The sequence below is a fragment of the Salmo trutta genome, chromosome 39 (assembly GCF_901001165.1).
Source record: "Salmo trutta chromosome 39, fSalTru1.1, whole genome shotgun sequence".
In the NCBI taxonomy this organism is placed as follows: Eukaryota; Metazoa; Chordata; class Actinopteri; order Salmoniformes; family Salmonidae; genus Salmo; species Salmo trutta.
This window is the reverse complement of record NC_042995.1, coordinates 5572314-5583633: the sequence shown is the minus strand read 5'-3', so window position 1 is coordinate 5583633 and position 11320 is coordinate 5572314. Positions and strand designations below refer to the sequence as shown.

At 37.4% G+C, this 11320-nt stretch overlaps 1 protein-coding gene across 1 annotated transcript; it reads right to left on the bottom strand.

Annotated features, from left to right (window-relative positions):
- Positions 1–211: 211 nt before the first annotated feature.
- Positions 212–10301, bottom strand: LOC115179206 (insulin-like growth factor-binding protein 5). Its single transcript, XM_029740599.1, has 4 exons — positions 9405–10301; positions 3334–3551; positions 3103–3222; positions 212–2093 (listed from the first exon to the last, which is right to left on the bottom strand). The coding sequence occupies exons 1-4, from the start codon at positions 9736–9738 to the stop codon at positions 1956–1958; spliced, it is 810 nt and encodes a 269-aa protein (XP_029596459.1). The 5' UTR covers positions 9739–10301; the 3' UTR covers positions 212–1955.
- Between the last annotated feature and the right edge of the window lie 1019 nt (positions 10302–11320).

Sequence of the window (11320 nt, the reverse complement as noted above, 5' to 3'; positions counted from 1 at the left end):
ACTTGCATTAAGGCTTACAAATAGTGTTGCAAAATTCCGGTAACTTTCCCCAAAATTGGCAGGTTTGCCAGAAATCCTCATTGGAGGATTCTGGATATCCTGCTTATTCCCTCCTGAATCTGGGAATCTTCCAACCGGGATTTCTGGAAAGTTACCGGAATTTTGCAACCCTACTTCCACAGCATAGAGCAAACAAAAGACATAACAAACCTTCCCATACATCAATACATAACTTTATTTAAATAAATGCTTTGTCGTTACAAAAAAGACAAGGTTAAAGTACATCAATTACACAGTGAATAAATATGACATATTTGTGATATTCACATAGATTTGTTAGTAACACTTCACTTAAAGCCAACAGGTGTATTTCATTGTAAGAATTATCATAAGCATGTATGACCTTCTTATAACGTCTTACCATCGTCTCTGATGGACCCTGACTAAACAGCTATTTTCAGCCTGTTAAAGAATTGCAGCAAAGAAGCGTTATACCGTTTGGCTTTGAGTAAACTGTTACCTATTTGTGTCCTACATGCTTTTTTTATCACGAATATGGAATGTTGGAGATTTCATGGTCTTTCATACAAGCCAGCTTAAGACTGAGTTGAGAAAACTTTCCAAGTCTCCTATGCATTCTAGTGGCAGGCATAGGCTGTACACACAGCCCCTGTCAAAGCTATTTCAAGGAATGTCAACAAAATATCTGGCAAATGTTTTGAGCGTCAATAAAATCAGTTGACGTCTGATTTAACATCATGTTCACAAACGGGATGTAGGATCAAACAGTATCGTCATGGCCTTATATCCTGGAGACGTATATCTTCACACTCGTTAACTCATGGTTCTCTAGTAACCAATCTCCACATCCACATACTGCTAAAATGTCCTCGTTCAACGACAAGGCCTGATAATCTGGATGTAAATCTGGATTCAAAGTCATGAGAGAGAGAGAAGGCACTGAGATTTCCATAGAAACCCAAAGAGCCACACCTTTCCAGGGGTCATACAGGAGAGTCCTAGGCAGAAGACTGTGTTGTGGTCAGACAGGAGGCTACGAGAAGTCAATAGAAACGGCGTGCAACATTTGCATGCGATTTGTGCCTGTGTTGGACTTTTCAAAGCACCTGTACTTTCTTGGCTGTCGTTTATAAAAGACAAAACAAGCATATGACTGTCATGATGTGTTTTTGAGGTGATCTTTTTTATATACTTCACGGAAGGTAAGGCACAAAACAGACTACTAAAGGAGAAAGTATAGGAGGCACATACACACACACAGTCATTTCATACAGTCACCCCTATGAAACTATATTGAGACACAACCCAACAGAAGTAGCAGTTGATGGGTTGATTAAGATAGCTACTGTAACTACTCTGTAACAACCTACTGTATACGAGCAGTTACTAGTTCTTAAGACCCTCAACTCTGAACAATTTGTGAGACAAAGTGGACGAAAGGCAGGACGGAAAAAAGCTCTTCTCATCTCATCGCACTCAGAAGGACATATAAGGACATAGACCCAAACTCAGACAGTAAAGTACTTTCAGTCACTGAGGTTCTCTTGTAGGGAAGTGCTCTGAAGGGACAAACATTTGGACCAAGAGAACAGAGTTACGTTTAAATACGACCCCAGATTACTGTGCTCCCCAGTAAAGAGTTCCTGTCAACATCACGATAACAACATAGGTGAAAAAGATGAGCTTTACTCTTTACTCTTTAGCCTTAGAAATTTTGTTTAAACAGAATCTAATATAATTTAAATCAGAGAACATTGTTATATGTGCTTTAAAGGGAGGTTATAGGTCATCTCAGTATAGGTGGATGTATAGTTTAAAACCATGTGTATGTACTGTATCTGTGCCCTGCTTTCCTGATTTGATTGGCTTTTGCATATTTTGCATGTACATGTGATTTGCAGGAGTAGGTGTCAGGTGACCAAATTGGCCATCGCTCATTCGTTTTTGTTGCTGTTGCTCTCCGGGTCTTTGCACTGGATGTCCACTCCACTGTAGTCAGTGCCAGGGAGCTGCACGCCAAAACGGTCCACACACCAACAGATCCCCCGCTTCCGCCCACGTGATGGTTTACACTGCAGGAGGAGAGGAAATAGCAGGGAATAAGATGGAATACAATTAAATGAAATAGAATAGGATAGAATGAAATAGAATAGAATAGGATAGAATATGATAGGAATACAATGAAATGAAATAGAATAGGATAGAATATGATAGGAATACAATGAAATGAAATAGAATAGGATAGAATATGATAGGAATACAATGAAATGAAATAGAATAGAATAGAATATGATAGGAATACAATGAAATGAAATAGAATAGAATAGAATATGATAGGAATACAATGAAATGAAATAGAATAGGATAGAATATGATAGGAATACAATGAAATGAAATAGAATAGAATAGAATATGATAGGAATACAATGAAATGAAATAGAATAGGATAGAATATGATAGGAATACAATGAAATGAAATAGAATAGAATAGGATAGAATATGATAGGAATACAATGAAATGAAATAGAATAGGATAGAATGAAATAGAATACAATAGGATAGAATAAAATAGAATAGGTGTCACGCCCTGGCCATAGAGAGGGTTTTGTTCTCTATTTTGGTTAGACCAGGGATTGACTAGGGTGGGCATTCTATGTCCTTTTTTCTATGTTTTGTATTTCTTTGTTTTGGCCGGGTATGGTTCTCAATCAGGGACAGCTGTATATCGTTATCTCTGATTGGGAGCCATACTTAGGCAGCCTGTTTTCCTTTGGGTTTTGTGGGTGGTTAATTTCTGTTTAGTGTTGCTTACCTGACAGAACTGTTTGGCTGTCGGTTTTTGTTTCTTTGTTTATGTGTTCTCAGTACAATAAATACATGATGAGCACTCAACACGCTGCGCCTTGGTCTACTCCCTGCAACAGCCGTTACAATAGGATAGAATAAAATAGAACAGGATAGAATCGGATACAATAGAATAGAATAGGATAGAATATGATAGAATACAATAGGATCAAATGAATAGAATATGATAGAATAGAATAGGATACAATAGTATAGGATAGAATAGTCCATGGGTACCTGCTTGTGCTTGAAGAATCCCTTCTTGTCACAGTTGGGAAGGTATAGGGACAGAGCTAGGACTCTAGATGTGTTTTTCATCCTCTGAATGATCCCGTCCAGCTTTCTCCTGCAGGATCCCTACACACATACAGGGTCATAGTTTAGGGCAAATATGGCGTGTGTGTGTGTGTGCGTGTGTGTGCGTCTGCGTGTTTGTCTGTGTATACACTGTATATATGTTCAACTTACAAACTCAGGCTGCAGTTTGTCCAGGGCGAGGGTTGAGTAGTCAAGGCTGCTGACAGAGTGGAGCTTGGCCTGCTGTCTCTTGCGGTCTTTAGCCTGTCTCATGGCCTGAGCCTTGCGGCTGCTGATGTGGTCTCTGCCCCCGTACAGAGGCACCTTGGCCTGGGGCGGCAGGGACTCTGGAACCTCTGCTAACATAGCTTCCTCTGGAGAATAACCGTCTGGAGAGACAGAGAGTCAGAAAAGATGATGATGGTTGTGGTGGTGGTGAGGAAGAGGAGCAGGGGTAGGAAGAGGAGGAGGAAGTGAAGGGGAGGAGGAAGAGGAGGAGGAAGAGGAGGAGGAGGAGGAAGTGAAGGGGAGGAGGAAGAGGAGGAGGAAGAGTAGGAGGAGGAGGAATATGAAGAGGAAGAGGAGGAGGAAGGGGAGGAGGAGGAGGAGGTAGGAAGAGTGGAATACTGTCAAGGTCTTCCACATCGGTGCAGATGAAGGAAAAGAGTTGAAAAGAGGCAGCAGGTTTAGACAGAGCCTCTCCTAACACTAGAGGGAGACCTTGAGGTTTTCCCAATCAAGAAATCTCCAGCTGAATCATACAATGTGTGCCTACTTCTCACATGGTCAGTCAGTGGTTAAGGGAGTTATTCGCCACGGTCCATTTACAAGCATTTCTCCATTCTCTTAATCTGATCCTCTTCTCTCTTTCCCCCACCCATTGGTTGAACAAGTACCCAACTGTCATACTTGAGTAAAAGTAAAGATACCTTAACAGAAAATGACTCAAGTAAAAGGGACCCAGTAAAATACTACTTGAGTAAAAGTCTAAAAGTATTTGGTTTTAAATATACTTAAGTATCAAAAGTAAAACTGTAAATCATTTCAAATTCCATATATTAAGCAAAGCAGACGGCACCGTTTACATGTTTATTTCTTTATGTATGGATAGCCAGGGGAACACTCCAACACTCAGACATCATTTGAAAACGAAGCATTTGTGTTTAGTGAGTCCGTCAGATCAGAGGCAGTAGGGATGACCAGGGATGTTCTCTTGTGAAGTGCGTGAATTGAAGTGGTGGAAAAAGTACCCAACTGTCATACTTGAGTAAAAGTAAAGATACCTTAATAGAAAATGACTCAAGTAAAAGTCACCCAGTAAAATTCTCCTTGAGTAAAAATCTAAAAGTATTTGGTTAAAAATATACTTAAGTATCAAAAATAAAAGTATAAATAATTTCAAATTCCTTTTTTATTTATTTTATTTACGGAAAGCCAGGGTCACACTCCAACACTAAGACATAATTTACAATCAAAGCATTTGTGTTTAGTGAGTCCACCAGATCAGAGGCAGTAGGGATGACATGGGATGTTCTGTTGATAAGTGTGTGAATTGGACTATAGTAAAGTAGTAAAGTAGTAAAGTAAAGTAAAGTACAAATACCCCAAAAAACTACTTAAGTAGTACTTAAGTATTTTACACCACTGCTCCCACCCTCTATCTCGCTCTCTCCTGCAACACTCTCTCTTTTTAAACTGGACAACTACAAATCTTGTGTACATATTTACTCATTTATGGCATTGAATTGACTCCATATAATATTTGGAGTGATGGATGCCATGAATCAGTTAATACTGTATGTACACAAGATTTGTACTGTAGTTGTACACTGGAGTTGTTGCATGCGAGGTGGAGATTTCCTTTTGAAGAGTCCCTGGCTTGTAGCTGGAGCTAAGAGGGAGCAAAATGCAAACTGTGACATAGCTGGATTAGGGCCAAGAGAGTGGTGTGGTCTATCATGTCTATCAATGCAACAGTCCTCTCAAGTCAATGCGTGGCACATGCAATGGAAGAATGGAAGTTACTTTTAAACTGGGTCATCCAATGAACATACAGCATTCTACACCTCTCACTCTCTCTCACTCTCTCTCTCTCTCTCTGTCTCTGTCTCCCTCTCTCTCTCTCATTCTCCTCCCCTATCTTCCTTTCTCCTCTCTCTCTCTACCCCTTGGCTGTGAATGACAAATGCGAACAGATCCTATAAAACTGGCAAGAATCCCTGGGTCTTGCCAAATCCAAATGTCCACATCTCTACATGCATATTTCAGCAACCCACTTCATCTGTCATAAAGATATTAACACTGGCTGAAGATAGACCATATGCAGCAGGGACAGATCTATAAGCATAAGGAATGCTTCATTACAACAAAGTTATAAGAGATATATAATACATAAGAGTTAACAGTTACATATTATAGAAGAGTTATGAGTTATAAAAGTTATATATTATATAAGAGTTATATATTATATACGAGTTATAAGAGTTATATATTATATAAGAGTTATAAGAATTATAAAATGTATAAGAGTTGTAAGAGTTACATATTATATAAGAGTTATAAGAGTTACATATTATATAAGAGTTATAAGAGTTATATATTATATAAGAGTTATAAGACTTATATAATATATAAGAGTTATAAGAGTTACATATTATATAAGAGTTATAAGAGTTACATATTATATAAGAGTTATAAGAGTTATATATTATATAAGAGTTATAAGACTTATATAATATATAAGAGTTATAAGAGTTACATATTATATAAGAGTTATAAGAGTTACATATTATATAAGAGTTATAAGAGTTATATATTATATAAGAGTTATAAGACTTATATAATATATAAGAGTTATAAGAGTTACATATTATATAAGAGTTATAAGAGTTATATATTATATAAGAGTTATAAGACTTATATAATATATAAGAGTTATAAGAGTTACATATTATATAAGAGTTATATATTATACACGAGTTATAAGAGTTATATATTATACACGAGTTATAAGAGTTACATATTATATAAGAGTTATAAGAGTTACATAATATATAAGAGTTATAAGAGCTATATATTACGTAAGAGTTATAAGAGTTATATATTATATAAGAGTTATATATTATACACGAGTTATAAGAGTTACATATTATATAAGAGTTATAAGAGTTACATAATATGTAAGAGTTATAAGAGTTATATATTACGTAAGAGTTATAAGAGTTATATATTATATAAGAGTTATATATTATACACGAGTTATAAGAGTTACATATTATATAAGAGTTATAAGAGTTACATAATATATAAGAGTTATAAGAGTTATATATTACGTAAGAGTTATAAGAGTTATATATTATATAAGAGTTATAAGAGTTATATATTACATAAGAGTTATATATTATATAAGAGTTATAAGACTTATATAATATATAAGGGTTATAAGAGTTACATATTATATAAGAGTTATATATTATATAAGATTTATAAGGGTTCTATATTATATAAGAGCTATATAATATATAAGATTTAACTGTACTGTATTTAACAATATGTATATATGAATAGTGTGTAAATAGTATTTGTGTTGTCGCTTGGTGTCTTTCCTATAATAGAAGATATTACATAAAATTCATAATTAAAAAATACAAATAAAATAAGAGTTATATAATATATAAGAGTTATAAGAGTTATATAATATATAAGAGTTATAAGAGTTATATAATATATAAGAGTTATAAGAGTTATATATTATATAAGAGTTATAAGAGGTATATATTATATACGAGTTATAAGAGCTATACATTATATAAGAGTTATATATTATATAAAAGTTATAGGAGATATATAATATATAAGAGTTATACGAGTTATATATTATATACGAGTTATAAGAGTTATATATTATATGAGTTATAACAGCTATATATTACATAAGAGCTATATAATATATAAGAGTTATATATTATATAAGAGTTGTAAGAGTTATATATTTTATATCAGAGTTATAAGAGTTATATATTATGTAATAGTTATAAGAGCTATTTATTATATAAGAGTTATATATTATATAAGAGTTATAAGAGTTATATTATATATAAGAGTTATAAGAGTTATATATTATATAAGAGTTATAAGAATTATATAATATATAAGAGTTATAAGAGTTATATATTATATACGTTATAAGAGTTATATAATATAAAATAGTTATAATAGTTATATAATATATGAGTGTTGTAAGAGTTATATAATATATAAGAGTTCTATATTATATAAGTTATAAGAGTTATATAATAATAACAGTTTCAAGAGTTATATAATATATGAGAGTTGTAAGAGTTACATAATATATAAGAGTTATAAGAGTTATATATAATATATAACTCGAACTCTTATTTAATATATAACTCTAACTCTTATATAATATAAGAGTTAGAGGAGTTATATATTATATAAGAGTTATACGAGTTGTATATTATATAAGCGTTATAAGAGTTAAATATTATATAACTTTTTTATTTATTTTTTATTTATTTTATTTGAATGTAATATCTTCTGTTGTTCTTGTCTATTACTGTTCTCTACTTTGCCATGTACTTGTATGTTTCATTTGGACCCAATGAAGAGTAGCTGCGGCATGTGCAGTAGCTAATGGGGATCCTAATAAACTAAACTATACATCGCTAAACAGGCGATTGAGTGGTATGTCACAGAGTTGAGAATATCTCTTGTGACATCATCGCTCCTGTCATCCTTCCTAGATTATTCTCAGAAAAGAGAATTCCCTCTTCAGTCCACCGGTTCCGCTGACACTATTATTCTCCCAAGGCTGGCGCGTAGGCAGCAAAGCCCAGCCGGCGTATAAAACCCAATCAAGTCCTCACTTCCTAATCTGGCCCACTCTAATCTTGCCAATGCTGCTGACTGAGGGATTCAGTGGGTTATGATGCATTTCCTGATCTGGGCGAATTTGATGCTCTCAAAATCCCACAGATTTAGATGTAACGAAAAGACTCCCTATCCCCTTCCTCTCTCTTTCTACCTCCCACTCTCTCTCTCTCTCTCTCTCTCTCTCTCTCTCTCTGTATCTGTCTATCTCTCTCTCTCTCTCTCTCTCTCTCTGTATCTGTCTATCTCTCGTCTCTCTCTCTGTATCTGTCTATCTCTCTCTCTCTGTCTATCTCTCTCTGTATCTGTCTATCTCTCGTCTCTCGTCTCTCTCTCTCTCGCTCTCTCTCTCTCTTTTTTCTCTCCATCTTTTTTTCTCTCCACCCTCTCTCTCTCTCTCTGTCTCACTCTGTCTTCATCTCTCTACCTCTTTATCACTCTCTCTCTCTCTCTCTCTCTCTCTCTTTCTCTCTCTCCTCCCCCTTGCCCTCTGTCCTCTCTAAATTCTCACACCCTGCAGGAAATGAGAAGAGGTGGTAAATCTTATGCAGCAGCAGGCTGGCAGTCAGAGAGGCACGCTTGGCTAACATTCTGCTGAATCACTGCACAGCTTAAAGATGATGACGGAGGGAGAGATGGAAAGAGGCACAGGAGAAGGAGAGAAGGAGAGGGAATTTGAAGGAGGAAGTGTGAGATAGAGAAAGGATATTGGAGGAAGAAATCTAGCCAGAGAAAGATGTAGAGATTACTTATTGCAGGTGAAGCTGAGGGAATGAGGGAGGGGGGGGGTTGGACATGGCAATGATGGAGAGAGGGAGGGTTGAGGGGGAGGAGGGAAAAACGCTGATCCCTCTCTCTTCAACAAATTTCAGGAGAGAAAATGAAAACTAAAGCTTGGGTGAAACCCTGTGAAAGAACGTGACACTTGAGAAACCCGCTGACTAAGTGCTAATGTGTCAGACACAGTGACTGTCCCTCAAATGGCCCTCTAGAGAGCTGAGGACGCTCTAAAATGTTTGTAATCTTCTTCACCTTGTTTCATGTACCAGGCACTAGGTCACTCATGCCAAGATGATGCCCTTGAAAACCCCTGATTTTCAGCTCTCAGCTGTGTGCTATCAATCAAACAATCTTGGTAATACATGTGGTGGATTTGGAATACACTGCAGGGTGTGGTGTTTTTATGTGTGTGTGTGTGTGTGTGTGTGTGTGTGTGTGTGTGCGTGTGTCTCTAACAAATGGGATAATCTGCAGATCTAGTTCCAATAAAGATATGTGTCTACATATTGAACATTTTAAAGAAATCCAAATGGGAAAAAATTATAAATCAGTAAATGAAGACTCATATTTACCCCTGCCTGGATGCAGTGGCCTGTACATCTTCTCGTTGGCGCACACTCCTCTCCCGTGGAGGAGCGCGTGCAGCGGTTTCTCCTCCCCGCTCTTCGGCAGGCATCGGAGCCCGTGCGTGCAAGTCCCCGTGTACACCCCGCACGACTGGCCCTCGGGGAGCGCGCAAGTCAGGCAGCAACCACAGCCAGGCTCCTTCACCAGCTGGCATCCCACCGGCACTGGCGGACACATCGACATAAGCTTCTGGTCACACGGTTCGCACGGTACAAACGAGCCCAAACAACCCGACTCGCTTAGGAGAAGCGTTGCCAGGAGTGAAAAACTAACCAGCATATTGTTTCAAATTAAAATGATTACAAACATAAAACAACTATAATCAACTACTATGTGTACTGCATGGAACGCTTGCAATGCTTTCGATCATTGGGGTTTTGGGGCAAAAGTCCTTGAAAGTGTCACCATCCACAGGTGGCCACTGCCTGCGTGCGTAAAAGTCCCTTAATCACTGTATCAGATGCCAAGGTTCCACTCTTCACCCGGGCGAAGTGTCTGCGTTGTCTTTATTGTGTCAAATGTCCAATTATATTCGAGTTTAGATTGTCCACCGCGAAATAACGCGAGTCTTCTCCTTTCGAGCTTTCAAATGTCGTTTTACGCATGCACATCAATTGTCTCCAAATGAAGAAGAAAAAAGCAGGGATTGTCTTGTAGAAGAACCAATCTCTGTAGGCTGCCCTCCCCGCAGGTTTTCTGCACATACAGTATAATATGTGGCTTTGAGCTTGCCTGTTTAAAAACTGCCAGAGGCGAATCCTGTAACGATGGGTATATGTCAAACGACGTTGATGGGGGAGGGCGCACTTGTCAACTCCGTGCGGTGCTGTTGATTGTACAGGGCGGGTCCTGGCAAGTCCCCTGACTTCTACCGCTGGGTACAAGGCAATGCTGAGGGCAAATAAATACAACCAACTGACTGGGACCACAACGTTTTGGGGAGGATCTGCAAGTGCTGGATGTCCCCTGCATCAATCATGGACATTAACAGGGAATAAATAGGCCTATTTGTAGCCTACAATTTCTCTTTGAAATACACTATTCTGGTGTATTTTCTGATGTTTTTTGTAATCAGGTGAGGAGGTGTTTTAAAATTATTAATAAAGTAACACCAGTGATCCAGCCTTGAGTTGTATGGACTGATTTTAGGACCAGTACACTAGACTGTCTACATTACAAACGTTATTTGCCTCAAAGCAACATCTGCAACTCTTTGAGAAAAAAAGTTGACCAACTGAGGTTAAATATTTGGCAGATGATGTTAGCCCCACCTCTGCAAGATGTTTCCTGGAAGCTCTCCCAGCTAAACTGGGGTCACTGTGAGCTGGGGTTGTCTGTAATATGACTGCATGTGGTCAAGATAAGCCTATGGTCAGTATAGTTCTCCAAGGTTGATGTGACCTTCAGTCTAGTTTGCCAAGGTCAATGTGACCTTGAGTGTCCTGATGCCTAGTCATTTTACCCTGCCTTCATGTACACATCTACCCCAAATACCTTATCTATCCTGATGCCTATTCACTTTACCCTGCCTTCATGTACATATCTACCACAAATACCATGTTATTATCTATCCTGATGCCTAGTCACTTTACCCTGCCTTCATGTACATATCTACCACAAATACCTTATTATCTATCCTGATGCCTAGTCACTTTACCCTGCCTTCATGTACACATCTACCACAAATACCTTATTATTATATATCCTGATGCCTAGTCACTTTACCCTGCCTTCATGTACATATCTACCTCAAATACCTTGTGTATCTCTCTGTACATTGATCTGGTACTGGTACTCCCTGTATATAGCTCCACATTGATCTGGTACTGGTACTCCCTGTATATAGCTCCACAGTGATCTG